The sequence below is a fragment of the Anas platyrhynchos genome, chromosome 3, assembly GCF_047663525.1.
Source record: "Anas platyrhynchos isolate ZD024472 breed Pekin duck chromosome 3, IASCAAS_PekinDuck_T2T, whole genome shotgun sequence".
Taxonomy (NCBI): Eukaryota; Metazoa; Chordata; class Aves; order Anseriformes; family Anatidae; genus Anas; species Anas platyrhynchos.
Window position 1 is genome coordinate 4,049,221 of NC_092589.1, and position 21,415 is coordinate 4,070,635.

Here is a 21,415-nt window from a genome sequence, read left to right on the forward strand (position 1 = left end):
TTGACAAAGATACCTGGTTTTGTTTTTTAAGTATAAATTTAGTGCTTGACTGATGCAACATTCTAACAGGGTCTTCCTCTGCTCCTTTTCAAACAGCTGAAAGCTGTGGGACAGTTTACACAGCATGGAGCTGAAGCTGCTGCACTGTGTGGTTCAGACGTGTTTTCTAGCTTGAGTCTGCTGCTAATGGTACCCTGTAGCTTTTAGTCATTTTAGCACATGGCAGAGCTTGCTCATATTGCCTACAGAGAAATACGGGCATAATAGGAAGAAAAATGAGGAACTTGTTCTGCTTTCCTATAGAAGAGACTCAGACATTGAGGCTGAACTGATGTGCATAAATGTACAGACACATGCAGATGTGCATGAACTCTAATGATTTAAGTTATCTTGGCCACAGTCTTCATGTGACCTTTCAAACAAGTTATAGAAGGAATAACAGTTGACAAGATCTCTGGTTCTTAAAGTACCTCAGAATGGCAACTTTCATTTTGCTTTTTTTGATAGAGGTATATTTTATTTAGTCTCAAAATTCTGAAGTGCTTTTGGTTTCTTTCAAAATAGATTGGGTCACTTTAAAGTTTTTGAAACTGCTGTGTTGCTTAAGGCTATTGCATCTCAACAGATTGGCACAAAGGTTGTGTAGGATGGTTCTGACTCTTTTGATGTTGTGCAGGAAGCCATGCCAAAAATGATGTAAATCATAGTATAAATTACTGGATCTGGTTTTATCTGATTTCTGAAGTTTTCTCTAGGTAGGTACTAATTGATATTAGCATGAACCAAGAAGTAGCCAATGATACCTGCAGCTAAACATCACAGGGCATCTTTGTCTTTTTGCCCTTTGACTTTATCTGACATCCTTTCATCCTTCTGCTCTTGAGTTAACTTATTATATTCACTCTGTTACTGGATTAGAAGCTTTCTTTTCAAAGATGGTATTGTGTTGTTTTTTTTTTTTTTTTTTTGTGGCTGGGGTGAAACAGTTGTTTTAATCTATAATGAATAATATATAATGAGTATTCTGTTCATGCATCGTAAGCTCTTTCCGTGGATGTTCAGACTTGCACTCCTATGTTGTGATGCTGTGGGCTCTTCCTGCTTGTTTCCTTTTTGCTAAAGGAACAAAGAAAATCAGTCTGGAAAAAAAAGTCTGGCAAATATTCAGAACTTTATGAAAGAAAAGAGGCTTTAAAACAAGCAGCTGATGTTCCATGTTTGCAAGCTATGACCATTCTGATGAGAGAGGGTCCTGGACAAAAAGTTCTCCTTCCCTGTTTTCAGTCTATAGCATTTTAGCTATAGTGACTAGAAAAGAAGCCATCTAGGGCACCAAAACCAATCTATTTCAGCTCTCAAGTCTCCCAGCAATCATTTAATGAGATTTCAATAATGATATTTTTGCAGCAGGTTTGGTCTGCTGTGTAGGGACTCCTGTGAAATCCTATTATGCTGCACAAATGCTGATCCTAAGCCTCTGGTTTTGCTTGTCATATGCAGTATGCAATTCTTTTAAATTTGATGTTAAGGCCGCTACTAGAAACTACTATGGACAGTACAAGTATATACTTCAACTTCAGACCATGTAGACAAACTTATATGATTACGGAGTTCTAGGGCTTTAGGATAATGAGATGGCTTCTGTCTGCTGGTCTGACATCTCCCTAACCTGTTCTGCTTTTGCAGACTGTGGAGCTGGAGCCTGGAAACTTGTGTTTTCCTCAAGGTACTGAGAAGACTCTGGTCCTGAGTGAGCTCTGTGGAGGCTTTGTGGACCCAGGAATGTTGGAAGCACTGGTGTTTAGCAAGCATGTGCACTGCAGCTGTCCTGGGACCAAACTTTGAAAGCTCAGGCTCCCCAGCAGCCTCACAGACGACCTGGCAGCACATTTTAATGTAAATTTGTTTGGAAAGCAAATCCTGCTAGCTCCTATTTGAGAGAAAAATTAATTTTTTTTTTGCTCAAAAAATCATTTTGAAGATGAACATGTTCACTCTTAGATTAGTTGCATGTCTTCCGTTAGATCACACCTATACTCTGGGAATTGTGTACACAAATTTGTATTTGTGCTTTTGCAACTGGCTGTTGCCCATGCTACACTTTGTTTGGCTGGGAAACTGCTTGAGCTGTATTACTCAGCTTTGGAGATAAAAAAAATTGATCCTTGTTGCTTGTCCCAAATATCACTTGATGTCTACTTATGCTTAAAAAAAATCAAACAAAGAAAAACAACAAGCACAAACACCACCACCAACCAACCAACCAACCAAAACGCATAGACTGTGGTCAGCTTCATGAAAGTTGAGGCAGACAGGGTTCCCATGATACATTGGAAAATGACTGCTGTGCCCTCAAAATCCCACTGATGTTAAATGGTACAATGTGAAAAACCTGATAGGCTGTAGTTAGTCAGGGCCCTATTCTGCCTCATTACCAGGTAAGAGATTCCCACTGCCTAGGAGTAGACAGTAAAATTAAGCAATAAAGCCAGGGAGTGTGAGTATTAATGTAAAAATAGAACACCATAGCATGGAGAGGAACTGACTGGCACAGTGTCACAGGAAGCATCTTGCAAACCATCCAAGTTGTTTCCCAGTTCCTGGTCCACGATTTCACCACTCTATTCTTCTTGTCTTTCTTGTCCTCTGTAGCTTAAAACAAAACCATTCAACCTATTTCTTTGCTATTAATGAGAAAACCAATGCCTTTGTAGTTTTTGCATGATAGAAATGAAGTGGTTATGTATACCAGCTGTCAATTTTTCTTGTTAAGTGCTAGTATTGATAATAATTAATTGGATAATTACACAGAAATTTTCTTTTTGGCTAGTGTCCATATGGACAGTATAGGCAGGAAACTCAGCCCCGGCAGTGGGGAGTGGAACATACAAGCAATACAAGCAATTAATTGTTTCAGTGAGCACTTGTAAACAAGGTCAGCTCAGCAGGCGTTTGGGAAATCTCTTATGAAATGTGATGCTGTCTTCATTATCCTTCTAAAGGGTTTTGGTGTAAGACCAAACCAGCAGGCAGGATTTCTCTGCTAGGCTGTTTAAGCACATACAACAGGTTTCTTGGGACTTTCAAGATCCAGGGATAAATATTTAAAAGCAAAGAAAAAACTGGACCTGTACTCTTTTCTTTGGGGAAAAAAAAAAGTTTTTCATCTTAAAGCTGTTCCTTTGCCTGGGACAAAGGAACACAATTATTCACTGAATCTAGGCTAACAAAAATCCATTTAAGTTAGTGCCTGGGTTATAATTTCTAAGCTATTATTAAAGGAGTCTTTCCTATTATTCCCAACCAGAAATATGTAGGGGGCTGACAACCTAAATATTGAGCCCCATGCGTCATGAGAAATACTGGATATTTTATTTTATGTTGGGAGCAATCAAAAGACTTAAACTCTCTCTAAGCTTTCTACTTGTCAATCATGGAAGGTGTGCCTGCTGGAGATGAGGGGGAATTGCAAAGCATGGAACACATGGGAGCTGGGCACGAAGCAGCCCATTGGTGGGAGAAGTGCCAGTGCTTGCTCTGCGATGTTGTGCCGCCATGTGGGGTGGGTACGGAGGGAATGCTGGCACTGCAGGGGCTGCTGTGGCCTGGGCAGGGATCCCACCTGCCAGGGACCTGTCTGGCGCCTTTCTCCTGGCAACAGTGCCCCTAAGGCTAAAGGCTGTGTGCTACAGGCTCTGCTCTTCTGGGCCCTCCCAATGGAGAAAATGAAGTTCATGGCTTTAGCTGGAGTCCTGCATGGAAACTTGTCTACTCCCAAAGGGATTGTGTCACTGGGAACGTGACTCCCCGCAGAAAGGCATAAAAGGTCTGTTACTGTGTGCTTTGGAAACAGAACTTATTTAATGCTTCAAATGTTTTACCAACTAACGTGGCTATCAAAAGCTATGGCATTAATCTTGAAATGGATAGCTTCTGTATGAACATGGAGCTCAGGTGTCTCTAGCAGGACTGTTGGTGCAAGGGCCTGTCTGTGCATATTTCCCTGACTGAAGCATGACAGTTGTTATGGGAAACATGTTTGCCTTGCTCTGTTCATCATCTGTTCAAAGGTTTGGCATGTGCTGTTGAGATACAGGGCACTTGACAAAAACAGCATTTTTTTCCCTCAGTTTTACCAGGTGATGTGTTGTCAAACCCAGTATTCTTTTGGAAGAAAAGGGAGAGAAATGGCACAGTACTGAAGGCAATAAAAATGTAGTGCCTCTGGGCGATGTGAGTCTGTCCCAGGGTAGCCAAGTGTTTGTTTACAGCAGTGGTTTCCCTAGTAGGGGGTTGCTTGCTGCTGACCTTAGAGAAAAACCTCAAAGGACGAAGTGGGAAAGGACAGGGAATTTATAGTACTTTGAATAATGCATTGTTGTCAAAGTATATCTGATATGTAGCGAGTGTAAATTTTTAGCAGCTGTCAGTAGGTAGAAATAAGTTCTCTGATCGACACCTCCTAAAATATAATCCAGAATTGTCATGTTCAGCTGGTCCCAAGATCAGGCAAATCCACAAGTGAAAGCTGGCAGCAGTGAAATGAACATGAAGGGGGTGACACAGGCTTGCCCGAGGCTGGGATGCACAGTCCTTTTTGAGCTCCTGTTGGTGGCTTGTTTAGAACACGTTGATTGGTAACCCGCTTCTCTCAAACAGCTTCCTTGCTCTTAAAGCAGGGTAACCTGCAGTGGCTTCTGGAACTAATCTCAAGGCCATAACTAAATACAGGAGTCTGAAGTGGAAGAGCTGTGCATATTTCCCTCCAGCATGCTTTGTTTAGCAGGCAAGCATAACATGTTCTCTTCATTGTTCATGCAGTCATCTCGGTCTCTATAGCAAACTGCACCTTTAAAAATAAGTTCCTACATAATTAAAGAAAAAAATGGTTGTCCTTAACTGTGTAACATAAATCTGTTACCTTATTTAACACAAGCATTTATGTTTTAATAGGTAGTATTTAAGAAAATTCTGCTTAATTCTTAACAGATGAAGTACTCTGATAAACGCTGCCACAAAAGAAGTTGTTAGTTCTGGTTCTATAGCCAGGTCAAAGAAAGAGTAAGGCAGGAGAACCAAGCACTAAACGATGTTGTCCTTGATTCTGTCACTTCACAGCAGAAGAGGAGCTGTCTTTATACCAGCAGACATGGAAATCCTTGAACACTTTTGCCTTCCCAGTTGCTCTGGCCCCACTACAGCTTGGCAGAAAACACGATTTCTCTTGTGGCTATCTAAAAGTTTTGGCTGCTTGTACTGCTGTAGTGGTACAAACTGACTGGAGGACAGAAACTCTTCCCCATGAAATATAAGCAATCCAAAGATATTTACAAATAAAGGAGAGGCTACTCTCATAAATTGAGGGTTTTCTCAAAGCATACAGATCTTGATGGAAAGTTTCTTTTTTCACCTTTCATAAAGAAAAAAGAAGTAGAACTTTGAGGATAACAGCTGTAACTTAAGCTCTATATAAAGAGGGCCGTTCCTCAAGCAAATAAACTTTGATATGTTTTAGGTTTGAATTTGGTGAATAAAATAACTTTATGGAGATCAACAGGCTGTTCTGTGAAGCTTGTCTTCAGGCACACTGACTGCTTAATTCAGTAATGACCCAGTGATCGTGTCTTGCTTGACTGTATTGCCAACTAAGATTTTTGTGACAGTACTTCACCTCTTTTCTTAAAGCCTCAGTCCTTGGTACAAACTTATGTAGGAATTGAATTTCTGTTTATAAAAATAAATAAAATGTTCCCAGCCTTGCATGTCATAGAAAAATAAGCTCTGTTAAGATGATGCCAAAACCCAAAGGCAATCAAAGACTGAATTTTATTTGAAAGATCTCATATGATTTTTCCTGGTCATCTGATTTTTCTGGCACTTGATTAATCAACCTGGATGTGTGGGATTAGCAATAATGTTTAGTGAAAAGAGGACAGTAAGAGCATTAGGAATAGTTTCCAGCTGTTTCTTGTTCTGTGCTGTAGGTTCAGTGCACATTTTGTTGCTCCAAACACTTGATATCTAGCTGTGCAAGTAATGCCAAGATATGTTTGTCTTATTACGCTGTGTCTGATTATAGCAATGCTAATGACAAATGAGGAAAAGCAGATCCTGAATCCATGTTCATAATAGCTGGATTAATTGAATTCTGAATTGGTTTTCTGGAGTATGTTGAGCCCGAGCTATACCTGAACCTAGCGTGGGCCCCCTGAATTTCTTGGCCTCACAGCAAAGTGAAAACGCAGTATGGTGAATGCAGTTCGTGAACCCATAATATACAGAGGGTGTATCAACTGCTTCATGGCCAGAGACTCTCTGCAGAGTGAGGATTTCATGTCGCTTGGGGCTCTGTTTACTTTTTTCTTCCATTCAGTATTGCTTTCTACTATTCCTTTATTTACCTCCTGCAGTCTTTCTTTGAATGCTGGAGTTCTTGTATTGTGGGATATATGGAAGCATGCAATTTGTGTTTTTTTTTTTTTTTTTTTTTTTTTGTGGTATCTATCTGCCTGTAGATGCTTACAAATACAAAATCTCTTGATTTGTCATGTTGAAACTGATCTTTAAACTGCCTGTGTCTAGTGAAACAATAGATGCAAATAGATGCATATAGAATAAGGATGCCAGGGAAGGAATTGGAGAATCAGAATTAGAGTGAAGAGGAGAGAAACTGGTTTTGCTAGGAATAAATGTTAAAAATAACATTATGAACGACAGAGTGCACGTCTAACATGTAAGTTTTGGTGAATGGAATCAAGTAAATCTGCAGAAACTTGCTTCCTAGACCTGACAGATGCTACAAGCAACTTTTTCGTTCCAAAAAAACATTCTTTTAATTTGTTTCCCGAGTAGTTCCTGTTGGGTACAGTAACGGATTTCTATCAGGTGTTTTTCCAGTTAGTTTCATATCGTTGGGTTGCTAGCACAAAGGAAAAATTGTCAAGTTATGGATTTTTCCCTTAGGGTCTGTTTGCTTGTACAGTTACTGAAAATCATTTGTTTGGGAAGCAAACATGGATATGTTTGAGATAGGCAAGGTCTTCAGTGTCGAGCAAATTCTTTTTAGCTTTCTCTTCAGAAATCCGTAGGATATACTCAGTGCCAAGAAACTTTTCCAGTTGACTTGATGTGTACACTATAGTTACTGTCAGGAAAGTTTTCTTTCAGTGTGTAGACTCTTTCCTGTTGTATCCTTGCAAAAATGGCACTGTGAGTCACTCAGTTTCATTTCTCCAAATACATGTACAGTTTGCAGAGCCTAATCTTTAACTTAGCACTCACTTCTGACTCGTACAAGCTTCCCTAGAGCCTTAACTTTTCCTGAGTAAAATGGAGCATTGATTTCTGGTGATATCCACAGTATTAGAATTAGTTTTTTTTTTTTTTTTTTTTTTTTTTAACGATTAGCATTCAGAATCAATGTCAAACTAGGAAGTCAGATTTACTTTTGAAACAATGAATTGTGGTAATTACATATCAGTACAACAGGTTATCAGAGCACAATGTGATAACCAGTGCTTTTGGATTAATATGAATTAAAAATTGAAGTAATAGTTGGAAATATTGAATCAAATGGGGGAGAACTTTCACTTTAGGTGCTTGTATGTTCCATGTATTACTATTACTGTTGCTAGGTATTAGTTTGGTGATAATGTTAGATGATGAATGCAGCATAATAAAACACTGTATTGAAGGACTCGAATGGAATTGAATGTGGACAGTCACTCAAATATATAAAGCAATGACTTACCAGTATCTTTCTTTAGGTTGCATTGTCCCTAGGTGTAATTTCCATGCATCTGCCCCTATCCCTCTATGCTTTTTTAAAGGCTTTACGAATCCAGAATGCTGTGACTGAGGAGGAAATGAGATAGCAACGGTTGTGATCCATCTAATATACTTGTACAGAGCATAAGAATGGGGGTGGACAAGCTGTGAGCATTCTCTAAGAATACCTGGAGTGAGAACATACATGCAGATGACACCTCAAACAACTCCAGCTGCTGCTGTGCAATTCCATACTTCAGTAGGAGGCTCATAAACTGATTTTGACAAAGTACGTGTCAAGAGCAGTTTCAAATGCTGATACAAAAGGGTGGCTGCACAGACAAGGGCATCATGTCAATGCTAGCAATAGGCTAATCCTATCTGTGGAGAGCATCTAATATCCACACCTATGAGTAGCAAATGAATACACTTAAGGAAGCTTTGGTGGGGGGGCCAGAAAAGAGATCCTAATGTTGGTATAGTAACCAAATCCAAAAAAACAAAGTAGATTGGGAGTTGTAGCGTGAGTATACTTGTCAACTTTTTAAGATGGTATTTTTTTAGTTATCTTACAAAATTGCTGCGGACAAGAATAGTGTGCAGGTAGACCTGAACTAACCAAAGTGTCAGGAAAATGCATTTAGCATTTGCAGAAATTTTGGAATTACAATGAACTGAGACATGACTGGAAAGAATAAAAAGGTGACTAACATTTTTTGAGATTATGTTGTAGGAACAAAAGCGTATTTGTCTACTTAATTAAGTTGGATTTTAGGTAATGATGTTGCTATTAGCCTTCAATCTTTAGCAGGACAGCTGTAAAAGTCTTGTATTAATTTATTCTACAAAGACTTGTAGAAGTCATGGCTATACGCGTTGTGCTAAAGAACAGTGATCTAGAGACAACTTACACCACTACTCATTGGTCTTTGGCCTGCACTGCAGAAATGAAGGTATTTGGGGTCTCTCAGTCATGAACACCAACAAATTATGAAGCCTTCTGCCTCTGTACTTCAGTTTATCACAGACTAATGAACCTTCTGTCTGACCAGCTAGCCCGTGTTCCTCTCCTCTGTCTTCCTATCTTTGTTTCTTTCCTGAGTATCACATTAGTTTTTAAAGTTTGCTGCTAAAATACCATTTCTTTTCTTGTTTACAAGCTATACTTCCTCAGTCATTAGTACTGGAAAGAAAAAAAAGGAGGAAATGGGGTTTATACAGAATACAGTGCTCTTTGGACATTCTGGATGTAATAAATTGTGGAAGTAATAGCCTCTGACAGCTGACCTGTTCATGGACAGGTATTAGCCTGTGTCGTTCTTAAGCCTTAAGGACTGCTAGGCAGAAGCACTGATATCTCTGTGTATCAAAGTAGAATATAGATTCTTTAAATGTCCATGCTATTTTTTGTACTGTAAGATGGCTGTGGTCAATACTAGATATTAAAAATCAGATAAAGATATCTGTTATTTTAAATAGAGTAATACTGGGGAAAGTGTGTAAATACTTTTTTTTGTTTGTTTGTTTTGAGATATGCTGGTGTGCATTACTGTAACAAACTCTCATGGTGAATTTCATGTGCAGGAACTAATAAGTTAATTTAACTGGAGGGTATAGAAATATCAGGGATCTAAAATTGTGTTCTCCTATACTAGTATCAATTTTAAAAGGTTATTTATTTGCTACTGAACTTGAGCTATTACTAAAGCTTTGTTAGAGTTCTTGATGCAATTAAAACGATGGAAAAAACTTTTCAATGTCAATGAAGGGATTCAACTGGACACAGCCTGAGATGTTCCCATTGTAACTTGGTAGATGTGACAGAATTGTTAATCTTTTTTTTTTTTTGATATGTGTTGTTTAAAGGTAGTGCAATAAATGCAGAGTTCATATGTATTAGCATATTTGGGGAAATGAAACCGCTAGATTCAGGTTTGATATGAAAGAAAATGGTTAGAAGATGAAGTACTACATAGCTTTCTAGGAATAATCATGAATTTTATGAACTACAGGGTATGTATGTGTACATGGACAAATTCTTCAGCCATCATTACAGACATGTAGCAACCTGGAGATCCTCTGACTAGGTTTACTGAACTGCAAAGGTCATTTATAGCTCCTCAGCCACAAAATGAGTGTTTTCATAGCTGAACTCCTGCATAAGACTTCATGTCAGTTTATCACGGGAGGCTAAAATTGCAATTGGCTTGGCCACAGTATTTTCAGCTGCAAAGCTATTGGGTAGTGTGGGGATTAGCATGTTTGTATTCGGAGGATTTGATTCTCCTGTGGCTTAAATTTTTTTTTCGTTTACTTGAAATTCACCCTTTTTGGATGTGGTATAGGCTTTGTAGTTCAGTGTTTTAACACTAGATGTCAATCTACTTGCACTCTAGGTTGCAATGTATTTTGCCTTCTAGATATTTCTTTCACCAACTGGACAAGCAGAATCCTGTCTTCCACCTACTTTGCAGAGAATTCAGATCATGAGAAAAGAGGAATTTAAATGTTGGATTTCTCATAGTAGCCAATACTGAAGACACTTTCTGTAAAACAAGACATGGCAGTTTGGGGATTGCATGGAAAATGTTTGATTTCCATGAAGCTCATTGACAGCTTGAGTTAAAGGAGTGACAAAAACCTAAAAGTAGAAGTTGGAAAGATCTAGGTGGTAATCTATTTTTTAAATATCTAATGAAAAGAAACTTAAACATTAATATTTCTTACTGATTGCTGCTTCTTGGTATTTGAACTTTGTAGGAACTGAGTTTAATCAAATGGTTGAACATTTGTCTGTTGGTTATTATTTTGTTGGTTGGGTAAGGCTTCTGTTTACAGAAAGAAATTCTGAGTTCTCTATAAACAGATGCTACAAAAATATGAATGCTAAGCTAGAGGGAATCATAGCTGTGTGCTCATGTCACCCCACCTCTGTTCTGTTTGTTCTATTTCTGTAGCAGGCAGTGTGTTTAGGGATATAACAGGAGCCAAATTTAACTTACTAGGAACATTGTCGTCATAACAGTGATCATGAGAGGGAATCTTGAGTATGAAACCTTCAAAGTCTGAAACCTTTAAAGTCTGAAAACATCAATTCTAAACATATATATAGTATCCTATAAAGTAAGATGTATAATACATAAAAATGGAGCAAAACTTGTTTCAGTGCTTCTTTTCTGTTGTGTGCCTGCAGAACAAAACAACCTGAGTTTAGCCTTAAATTAGCAGACATGACAGGAGGCATTGAAAGTCCATTTAACATTAGTTGACAAGCCAGGAGACACAGGTCTTAGCCCACATCTGTGCTTATTTAAGGATGAATGTTTTGGAAGTGTCTGTGGCTGACTGAGATGCCTGCATCCTAAGGAATCCTGAAATTTTTAAGCGATGAAGTGCTATTTTTGTAGAGGTAGGAGCATTCTGAGGAACAAACACTTGAAGTCAGCTTTAATATTTCTGATACCATGCTTCTACCATCTCCTCTGTCTTGTGTTCTAATTTTGAGATGCAGTGGTGAAAAGAGCTGTGTGAAAAATATAGTACTGTGTGGAAATTAGGTCCTCAGCACTGCGCCTCGGCACAAACCGATGTATTCTGAGAATCTGTTGTAGCTGGTCTTTGCTCCTAGTAATTTCAATGTAAGCACAGTGTTTTTAGTTAGTATTGGTTTTAATGCTTAAGCGCCATTTATGAAAGTGTTTTTACATTTCAGTGTTGCAGAGACAGTAAGAGAAGTGGAGAACCTTTTAGACTGGCAGCAGCACAGACAGGAGCAAAAAAACACAGCAGGAGGCAGAGGTTTCTCTCTTAAGTATAGTATCTTACTCTGAGTAACGGTTTAGAAATAAATGGAGCTAATTACTGCTGTGAATGCTATTGGCAGAACCCAGGGAGTTATACTGAGGTTTTTAGGCAGAGAGCAAGTAACAGCGGCTGTAAGTTTAACTTCCTCATTGTGTTAACATCTTTCATTGTGCTGCATCTACAGTTTTGTGTCAGACCTCTGCTTTTTTTCATTTAAGAAAGTACGTTTTTAGATAGTACTAAAATAGCGAAGTGGTCTAACAGCTTGCAGAACTTTTGGACAGAGATAAATGTGATTTGTTATAAAACTTGCTAATGTCCTTTGTCATCTCTGCCATTTTGATCCTGGCTAGCTGCCAAAACTGGATTTATCTCTCTGAGTATCTGTGGAGGTTTTCCATAGGCAGGGAGGCCTGTCCTGTGGGCTGGAGCCCTGCCTGGCATTGCTGGAGCGCTCTGTACTGTGGCCCTGTACCTGAGCTGCCTTTCCCAGTTGCAGCATGCCCCAGCTTAGACCCTAGTGTTTGTAAAATTTTCTACTCGGGCAGTGTTTTAAACATGTTTTAATCAGTGGCTGTCAGATGAACTTCACTCTAGCTGGAGATATTCAAACAAATTGTTTGCACCATGAAAATGTCTACTGTTACACTGTAATTCTGTCAGACTGAAACATTCAAACAGCAGTAATTCTGTTCTTAGTATCCTGCAGGAGTTTTGTTCTGATTCGGGCATATTAGTAGTGGTATGCAGCTATAGGTAAAATTCTTCTCAAAGAAATGATATATTGTTTTCTATATGTCCCTGCCTGTTTGGGTCACAGTTAGTATGTCCGTATATCTGAATGAAGGCTCACTTGCACATACTTCAATGTTTAATATGCTTTCTAATTGCATCTTGGGCAATTGCATCAATTGCTGAATTCCTCAAAGGTTCGGGCAGAATAAACTACCCTATGACTTTATATTTTTTAATAATTATCAGTACCCTGCTCTAACTAACTTTTTGAGGTTTTTCTGTTTTCATTAAAAAAAAAAAAAAAAGCAAGCTCTGAAGTATCAAAGCTGACTGCTGTTCCAAATGGTTTAGAGATCTGGTATATTGTTTAGACATTGTCTGAAAGAAGTGATAGAATATAGTCAATGTGACAGTAAAAACATAAAATGAGTATCGTGTCCAATTAAATTGGTTTTTCATTTACCTTATATCGCCTCTGGTGTGAGCAACCAAAATGTGTAGCTGTACCTGGCTTTGTGGTGCTTTTGTCACGGTAGTGAATTGTATCTGGGTGATCACTGCTGCCTGAGTAAGCAGGGGGAGTAATACATGTGGGGCTTTCTCCTGTTTCCACTTCTTTGCTCCTTGGCAAAATCACCAAGGCAGAGCATTTCATGCCCTGATGCTTGAAGTAGAGCCAGGGGATTCTTGGAAATGAAGCAATGCATAATCCAAACTCCCAATGGAGCTTTGACAGACCTGTCCAGTCTCGCACTGTTTTTCGTTCATGGAGTTGTCTGGAGAAAATAAAAGGGGCTTGGGCATGGAAACTGCTTCTAATGGCTGAGATTGTGACAGCATCCTTCGGCTGCTGCATTGACTCGCTGGTCAGCCTTGAACCCAACAGATCCTGCCTGGTCAGCCTGGGTGTCAGCCTCTCCATGGGTAGTGAAGGTGCTGCCTGGCTCTTCTGCCTGCCCACGTGCTGGCACAGAGGCTTCCAGTCCTCCATTTGTGGCAGTATCTCTTGAGAGGCAGCACTGGAAAAGTGTGTGAAGGGCAAGATACTGCCTGCTACCAAAAGACAGGACACTGTGTGTTCATGTAATAAACCTTAATAGCAATCTGTAACATAGCTTCAGGTAGCCTGTTCACAAATTATTTAAGAATTCTAAGTATGCAGGGACTTGAATTTCTATTTCATGAAATTAATTGCAGATGAGGAGTGACATGGACCTGAAATTCTTAAAGAAATTAACTCTAGCTCATTAATTAATGCCTTTTTTTTTTTTTTTAAAAAACAAGATCAGAAAATCGCTTTTGCTTGCAGTGGAGGTGCTGCAAGGTTAAGTCGGAAACACTCTGTGAATGAAAAGATGCAATAAATATTAAGTTCAAAGCAGAATGCAGTTTCAGTTGAGTGGCAGCAGCTGCTTTCATTATCGTGCATTATACTGAAGAGCTATCAGAATTGCTCTAGGTACATTTTTAACTAGAAAGCCAAACTAGAACCATATTGCAAAGAACAAACTGCAAGGTACGACATGAGTGGAACAGAGTGCATGGGAAGATCAGGCCCAGTCAGCATGGGTTTATGAAAGGCAGGTCCTGCTAGATGAACCTGATCTCCTTCTATGCCAAAGTGACGCGCTTGGTGGATGAGGGAAAGGCTGTGGATGTGGTCTACCTTGACTTCAGCAAGGCTTTTGACACCGTTTCCCATAGCATTCTCCTCAAGAAAGTGGCTGCTCTTGGCTTGGACTGGCGTAGGCTTCGTTGGGTTAAAAACTGGCTGGATAGCTGGGCCCAAAGAGTCGCGGTGAATGGAGTCAAATCCAGCTGGAGGCCAGTCACTAGTGGCATCCCCCAGGGCTCGGTGCTGGGGCCGGTCCTCTTTAATATCTTCATTGATGATCTGGATGAGGGGATCGAGTGCACCCTCAGTAAGTTCGCAGATGACGCCAAGTTAGGTGCATGTGTCGATCTGCTCGAGGGTAGGAGGGCTCTGCAGGAGGATCTGGACAGGCTGCACCGATGGGCTGAGGCCAACTGCATGAAGTTCAACAAGGCCAAGTGCCGGGTCCTGCACCTGGGGCACAACAACCCCAAGCAGAGCTACAGGCTGGGAGAGGAGTGGTTGGAAAGATGCCTGGCAGAGAAGGACCTGGGAGTATTGGTTGATAGTCGGCTGAATATGAGCCAGCAGTGTGCTCAGGTGGCCAAGAAGGCCTACGGCATCCTGGCTTGTATCAGAAGCAGTGTGGCCAGCAGGGCTAGGGAAGTGATTGTCCCCCTGTACTCGGCTCTGGTGAGGCCGCACCTCGAGTACTGTGTTCAGTTTTGGGCCCCTCGCTACAAGAAGGACATGGAGGTGCTCGAGAGAATCCAGAGAAGGGCGACGAAGCTGGTGATGGGCCTGGAGAACAAGTCCTACGAGGAGCGGCTGAGGGAGCTGGGGTTGTTCAGCCTGGAGAAGAGGAGGCTCAGGGGCGACCTTATCGCTCTCTACAGATACCTTAAAGGAGGCTGTAGAGAGGTGGGGGTTGGCCTGTTCTCCCACGTGCCTGGTGAAAGGACGAGGGGGAATGGGCTTAAGTTGCACCAGGGGAGTTTTAGGTTGGATGTTAGGAAGAACTTCTTTATGGAGAGGGTTGTGAGGCATGGGAACGGGCTGCCTAGGGAGGTGGTGGAGTCACCATCCCTGGAGGTCTTTAAAAGACGTTTAGATGTAGAGCTTAGGGATATGGTTTAGTGGGGGGACTGGTTAGTGTTAGGTCAGAGGTTGGACTTGATGATCTTGAGGTCTCTTGCAACCTAGAATTTCTGTGATTCTGTGAAAGTGTGAAGGGATAACAATACCTTTTGTGGGTTAGCTTTCCAGTTTCATTTTATTTTCAAGATAGAATGTTTTAGCTTTTTGAGTTCTTCCCAAAGAAATTAATTCTAGACATGTGTAGGAGCATAATATTATAATTATATAATATTAATATTTTATGCATACAAGGGATTGAAGTGTAAATATGGCCTCATGGCTGAACAATGGGTATTATTAAGTTTCCATTGGTCTTTGTGGGAGAACAGCATACAGGAAATCAGCAGGAAACAGCTAAAAGATATTTCATCACAATTCGTAGTGGTTCTCAAAATTACATTTTATTAAGAAAAGTTCTTTTATTAAGAAAAGGTTACACATAGACAAGTTCATATAGCAAGTGTGGGGTGTTGCAGAATTCTTGTCTGCAGCTGATGGCACCATCTGCTCCTCTGTGGGACTGTCCCATAGGATGTTGCTGCGTCTCCAGTGGTGTGTCAAGGAGAGGCGGCCAGGAGCGTGGTATCATGGGCTCATGTCCATGTCCAGCGCTGAGGCTAGCAGAGAAGCAAAAGCACTAACAAGCGAACCCCTGTGTGTTGTGCCACCCCCCTCCTGGGCCCACCCTGTCACCAGCCCCACTGTGATGTGGCCACAATATTAGTGGGGCTGGTGCCAGCGGCACAATGTGGGAAGGGACTGGGTGTTGACCTTCCTTAGCAAGTGGCCATGGAGTCCAAGGATCTCTCCTGTAGGATGTTAACGTGTCATGGGCTTGTGTCCGTGTCCAGCGGTGAGGCTAGCAGAGAAGCAGGTACAGGCAACAAGAGAACTGCCATGTGTAATACCAGGCCTCTCCTGGGCCCACCCTGTCACCAGCCCCACTGTGATGTGGCCGTGACATCTGGGGCTGGTGCCAGCAGCACAATATGGGAAGGGACTGGGTGTTGACCTTCCTTAGCAAGTGGCCATGGAGTCCAAGGATCTCTCCTGTAGGATGTTGATGTGTCATGGGCTCGTGTCCGTGTCCAGCGGTGAGGCTAGCAGAGAAGCAAGTATGGACAACAAGAGAACTGCCATGTCTAATATCAGGCGTCTCCTGGGCCCACTGTGTCACCAGCCCCACTGTGATGTGGCCGTGACATCAGTGGGGCTGGTGCCAGCGGCACAATATGGGAAGGGACTGAGTGTTGACCTTCCTTAGCAAGTGGCCATGGAGTCCAGGGATCTCTCCTGTAGAAGCTGACACGTCTCCAGGGGAGTGCTGGAAGAAGGCTGTAGCCATGGTCTTGCTCTGTCATTTTCCAGGATTCTATCTGTAATAATAAATAATAAAAAAAAAAACAAACAAAAAACAGCTGGAGGGGAGCGGCCGCCCTTCATTGCCATGGAGGGCCTCTCCTCTCCCTTCTCAGCCCAAACTCATCTGACTACTCCTCTGCCAGACTGGCCGGACTGGCCTGCTGCTGCCTTTTTATAGCCACCAGGGCTGGCCGCACCAAGGGCTCCCCCTGTGACATGGCCACCGCCAACATTCTGTCCCCTGTGACATGGCCATGGAATCACCAGGACCAGTGCCCACTGAGCAGAAGAAGCGGTTAAATAAAATAAAGTAAAATAAAAGTATAACAACAAACAACAGCCACTTGTAATTCTGGGGAGGGAAATTCAGCAGCTGTAAGATCAGTTTGAAGATCAGCAGCTCAGCGAAGTTTAAAAGAGCATCAAATCCTGCAGGCACTGCCTACCCACTGCCACATTTTAAAGATCTGTGTGGTACTTGCTGCTGAGATTTGTGGGCTTGAAGGCTCAATTGCAGCAGAAAAATGTTTGCTGTCTGGAGGTGATACTTCACACTTTGGGTATGAAAGATGCCCAGTGCCCAACCCTGTGTCCACAAGTGCCTGAGAGTGCTGAGGATGTCTCAGCCAGAGCTGTAGACTTGCATCTTTCTTTCTCTTACGTGAACCAAAGATTTTGCCAGTGGCTGTCCTGTGCTGCACACTCGAGTGGGACTCAAGAACAAAACCCATAAATTATCTTCCATCTGCTTGATTCATTGCAGACTGTTACATCCTCTATAGAGGATGGCAAGAAGATGGCAAGAGCCAGCAGGCACAAAGCGAAACCCCGGGGGGTTTCCTCTGAACATCAGGAAACATTTTGGTGCTGTGTACGGGCTGCCCAGAGAGGTGGCTCCGTCTCTGTCCTTGGATGTCTTCAAAAGACGGCTGGGCATGGGCATGGGCACCCAGCTCTGGTGGTTCTGCTTGAGCAGGGGTTGGCCTCCAGCCTCAGCCAGTCTGTGATTGTGCAGTTTTGGGAAATATCCTAGAGACTCAAAATGCAGAAAAGATGCAGTAAATCCCTAGTGAGAATGTATGGATGCTGCCTTCAGAGAAATGTAGTTGAATCACTAATATGTTGACCTAAGTAGAAAATGTAATTACTTTTTGTTTCCCCGATGTAAAATTCTGTCGTGTTACAAGTAGTGAGGTTTTGTATATCTACATTTCTCAGATTTTTAAATGCTGCAATATATTTGCAACATTTCTTTTTATATACTGTGTCTTCAGAGTAAATCCCAAACTCTTTATTTTTCCTCTGACTTCTACTGCTGGGTTTTGTGTTGTTTTTTCTTAGAGGCGAGGGGGGCTATAGCGCTTATTTGTAAAGTAATAAGCGATGTAACTTGTTTTGGTCTCTTACATTGTTTGTTACTCTGTTAAATGGAGAGCAGGCTCAAAATGCGATTTGGAAATTTCACCAGTATTCTCTTTGGGGGAAAAGAAACATCCGTGCAACTCCAACCAACAGATGCTTTGCTGTGCATCACTAATTTGCCCGTTTCGTTTACGTTAGAAGAGTTTGAAGGACTTGTGTGTGCTTATGGCAATGTCGAGAGGTGTTTTTTGGTGTATAATGAAGTTACTGGCCATTCCAAGAGCTTTTAAAGGGGAAAAAAAATAAAAAACATTGTATAAGTAATTGTACTAGGACATCTGATTTATGGCAAAGAATTCTGTGCTGCTCTTAGGTTCAGGATAGCTAGGAATGGATGGATGTTAGGAAGAATTTCTTTACCGAAAGGGTTGTTAGGCATGGGAATGGGCTGCCCAGGGAAGTGGTGGAGTCACCATCCCTGGAGGTCTTTAAAAGACGTTTAGATGTAGAGCTTAGGGATATGGTTTAGTGGGGGACTTGTTAGTGTTAGGTCAGAGGTTGGACTCGATGATCTTGAGGTCTCTTCCAACCTAGAAATTCTGTGATTCTGTGGGGAAGATGGAGGCATTTATGTGACATTATATATACATCTGGCCGCATGTATCCTTGAATATCTTTATGTAGTGTCTTGGTGGGAAGACTTCAGGGACCAGTGATGCTGTCCAGCTGATGCCTTCTTGACTGCTTTACAACTTCGAATTACAAGGCTGAATGCTTGAAATACTCCTGAGGTGCCAATCACGCAGCATTGCAGGGGCCCTGAACCAACCTTACAGGGATGTAAGTGAAACCAGATGCGAGTGCAGGCTAGCTGGGAAGAGAAGTGAGAACTTGATTGTGGCAATTCTAAGCTTAAAAAAAGCTCTTTCTAGCAATACCTGGTATTTTCTATTACTTCTGATACTCTCAGGGATAGAATGATTGTGCCAAAGTATTTTCTTAAAGAAGAAACATTTTAGGATTTCAGTTTTAAGTTATTACTGGTTTTTGGTGCCTAATTCATCACAGAAGCTCAATACTTGTAAACTTTTAAAAGTGGAAATGGCTTGGCTTGGAGATCTTCTGGTTGTTTGTTTATAGCTTATTTCTGTGACTAGAGGTTCCTGGAAGGTGTATGATAGAACGTGGTCTTCATAGTTAGGCTTAATTTAGGGTTTTGTTCTGAAGAGCTTTATATCAATTGAGGAGTCAACTTTACAGAGTGAATGAGTTGCTGTTCCTGAAGAATGAGCTGAACAGGGCAATTACTATTACTTTGTAGTTCACCAGTGTGAAACCATGTTAAAAACTGTGGTGCCAACCATTGCTGTGCTTTCTAACCTATGGAAGGTCACCTGGGGCTATTCCCTGAACACTGGCATCTTAAAACAAGCAAAACTATTGAACATATGCTATTTTAACAAATATTTATCCAATAAGTGGCCAATATAGATCAAGAAATTAATGAAAAATATTTCTTAAAAATTCCTTTTAACAGCTGGAATGAGTTGCTTCCTGTAGCCAGCATCTCTCATGCAACAGTTTCATTATTATCTGAAAGAATTTTGCCATAAGGGAAGTGTTTTGCATTCCTTAGCGAATGTATCCCCTGCCCTAAAGAACAGTAAATAATCAGTAATTGTTTGGGACTTGGAACTTTCTTAAACAGAACTTATGTTACAAGCATATCAATAAAGAAAGCGTTTTGAAGGTTAGCTACTGACATTTAGGTGTTCTTTATCAGTTTTTCAGAAGAATCCCTAGGTTGAAGAGCATGCTGTCTATGTACTTCTTCGTTTCTTTCACTTCTCATGTTAATCTGTTCTGCCTTTGCCTATAGGTTTACAAACATGGCAGGTTGTGCCCATTTCCCATAGGGAAACTGTAGGTAGGGTTGAAGCTAATGCCCTATCATACTCACCCTAGGAACCCAGACGCATGAGCTCTCATTTATGTGTGTGGGTATCTCCAAGTGATGGCTTGTTCATCTACACCTGTCACTTGATCATCCATCACACACTGGAGATGTTCTTTTTCAGGCTTTGCCCAGATGTGAGGTTTTACTGTACATCTTTTTTTTCTTGCATCTGCAAACTACCCAGCAACAAGGTAACCTCATCAAGAGGTTTAAGGTGTCTTCCTTATTCTCTGTAGACCTCTGTGCCATTCTTCATATAGACTGAAGCCATTTTAAGTACAACTGGCAAAACCAGAGGTTGTGAATGCCGACGTGCTGCAGAGTGCTGCTGTCTTTAATTTTAATGTTCTTCTGTCTTTAATTTTGCATACATAGCCACATGATTACTGTTCTATCTTTGCCACATTCAACTCTGCTTAAAACAACTTTGTGGATAAGGTGTCCAGCCAGGTTTATCATAACTGTGTTGCTGGTTTATTTAAATGTTAAAGCTATAGCCATGTGACCGTTTCAGTCCTGTGTGCTTGTAGTAAACCTGACTGTATTAAAACTATACATAGGGATCAACGTCTCAACTGTTTACACGTAGTTTTCTGTTCTGGTAATCTGTTCACTTTAGAGTTCTCCATGTTGCATTTTTCCCCACTGTAGTTTTTCTTAATCCCTGAAGTAAAGGTCTGAATGTATACCAAAAGAAAAGAAATAAACTCCCTCATCTTCCACCAAGTGCTCTGTTGCTGCAGGGTTTTGTCTGTTTACTTGTTGGTATTGGCAGGTCATACCAGTGGTGTTTCAATTGTGTATCTGGGAAAAACGTACAACATTTTTCAGATAAAATCAATGTTGTTCTGCATTTTGTGAAAGGTAGGAATCCTCATTCAGTTCTTGGATGTCGTCTAACCTTTCAGAATGTATCAGTGCTGTTGGTTTTGGAGAGTATCAACTCGAGCAATTTGGATCTTTCTCTGTGCCCAGACAGTGAAGGACTGGTAGGCACAGCAATCTAATCTAGCTTTCAACTCCTGGAGAGGAGTCTGAGGGTTTCTCAACTGTCAATCATAATTTGCTTAGTTGGGCAGTGTTGAGTTTTGTCTTTATCATTTTACTGTTGCTGGAAGAAGAAAGCAAAGCAGATGTTAAATACTCTAATTAAATCAAACCCTTTTGAATCTTAGCTGTGATCACATTGCTTATTATCTGGGTAAAAGGGTGTTGCCTCTTGAAGTTCACATTGGATTTTTGCTTAAGATACTAAATCTGGTTTTCATAACATAATGTGCTTAATCTTTGAAACAACTATACTGAGATGTGCTTACCATCTTTGGGGTACACTTGTGAAGGATTGGACTCTTAGGTTAAAAATTTAAGTGATCCTGAAAAGAAAACTCTTTAAGTGGCCGGTCAACTTTTACAGGCCTCCACTGAACTGATCACTAACTTACTTTGTAAATGAAGCTGTGTTAGCAGTTGAAATAATAAATGGACCATTTTCTATTTGTGGATTTGGCATCTTTGTCTTCCAGTATTGGAAAGCGAAGTCATGAATAAGTGTCCAACAATTAAAACAAAAACTGAGGTGGATATGTTTATTTTAAAGCTGCAGTGCTGGGTATTTATCTAGTTTTGGGGAAAAATTAAGAAAGCATAGCAGCACTTCTGTGTTTATTGCGTCAATATATAGACGAATAAGCAAAATC

The 21,415-nt window shown here is 40.9% G+C and overlaps 1 protein-coding gene across 9 annotated transcripts in view; it reads left to right on the top strand.

Annotated features, from left to right (window-relative positions):
* Window positions 1-21,415, top strand: part of ACYP2 (acylphosphatase 2) — a 42,196-nt gene that overhangs the window by 6,432 nt on the left and 14,349 nt on the right. Inside the window, exon 4 of one of the 9 annotated variants that reach the window (XM_027453217.3) lies at window positions 1,687-2,168. The exons of the other annotated variants lie outside the window; for them this stretch is intronic. Within the exon in view, the coding sequence (XP_027309018.1) occupies window positions 1,687-1,750 (64 nt within the window). The 3' untranslated portion in view covers window positions 1,751-2,168. Of the gene's footprint in view, window positions 1-1,686; window positions 2,169-21,415 lie in introns of those variants that run through there. 9 annotated transcript variants of the gene reach the window in all.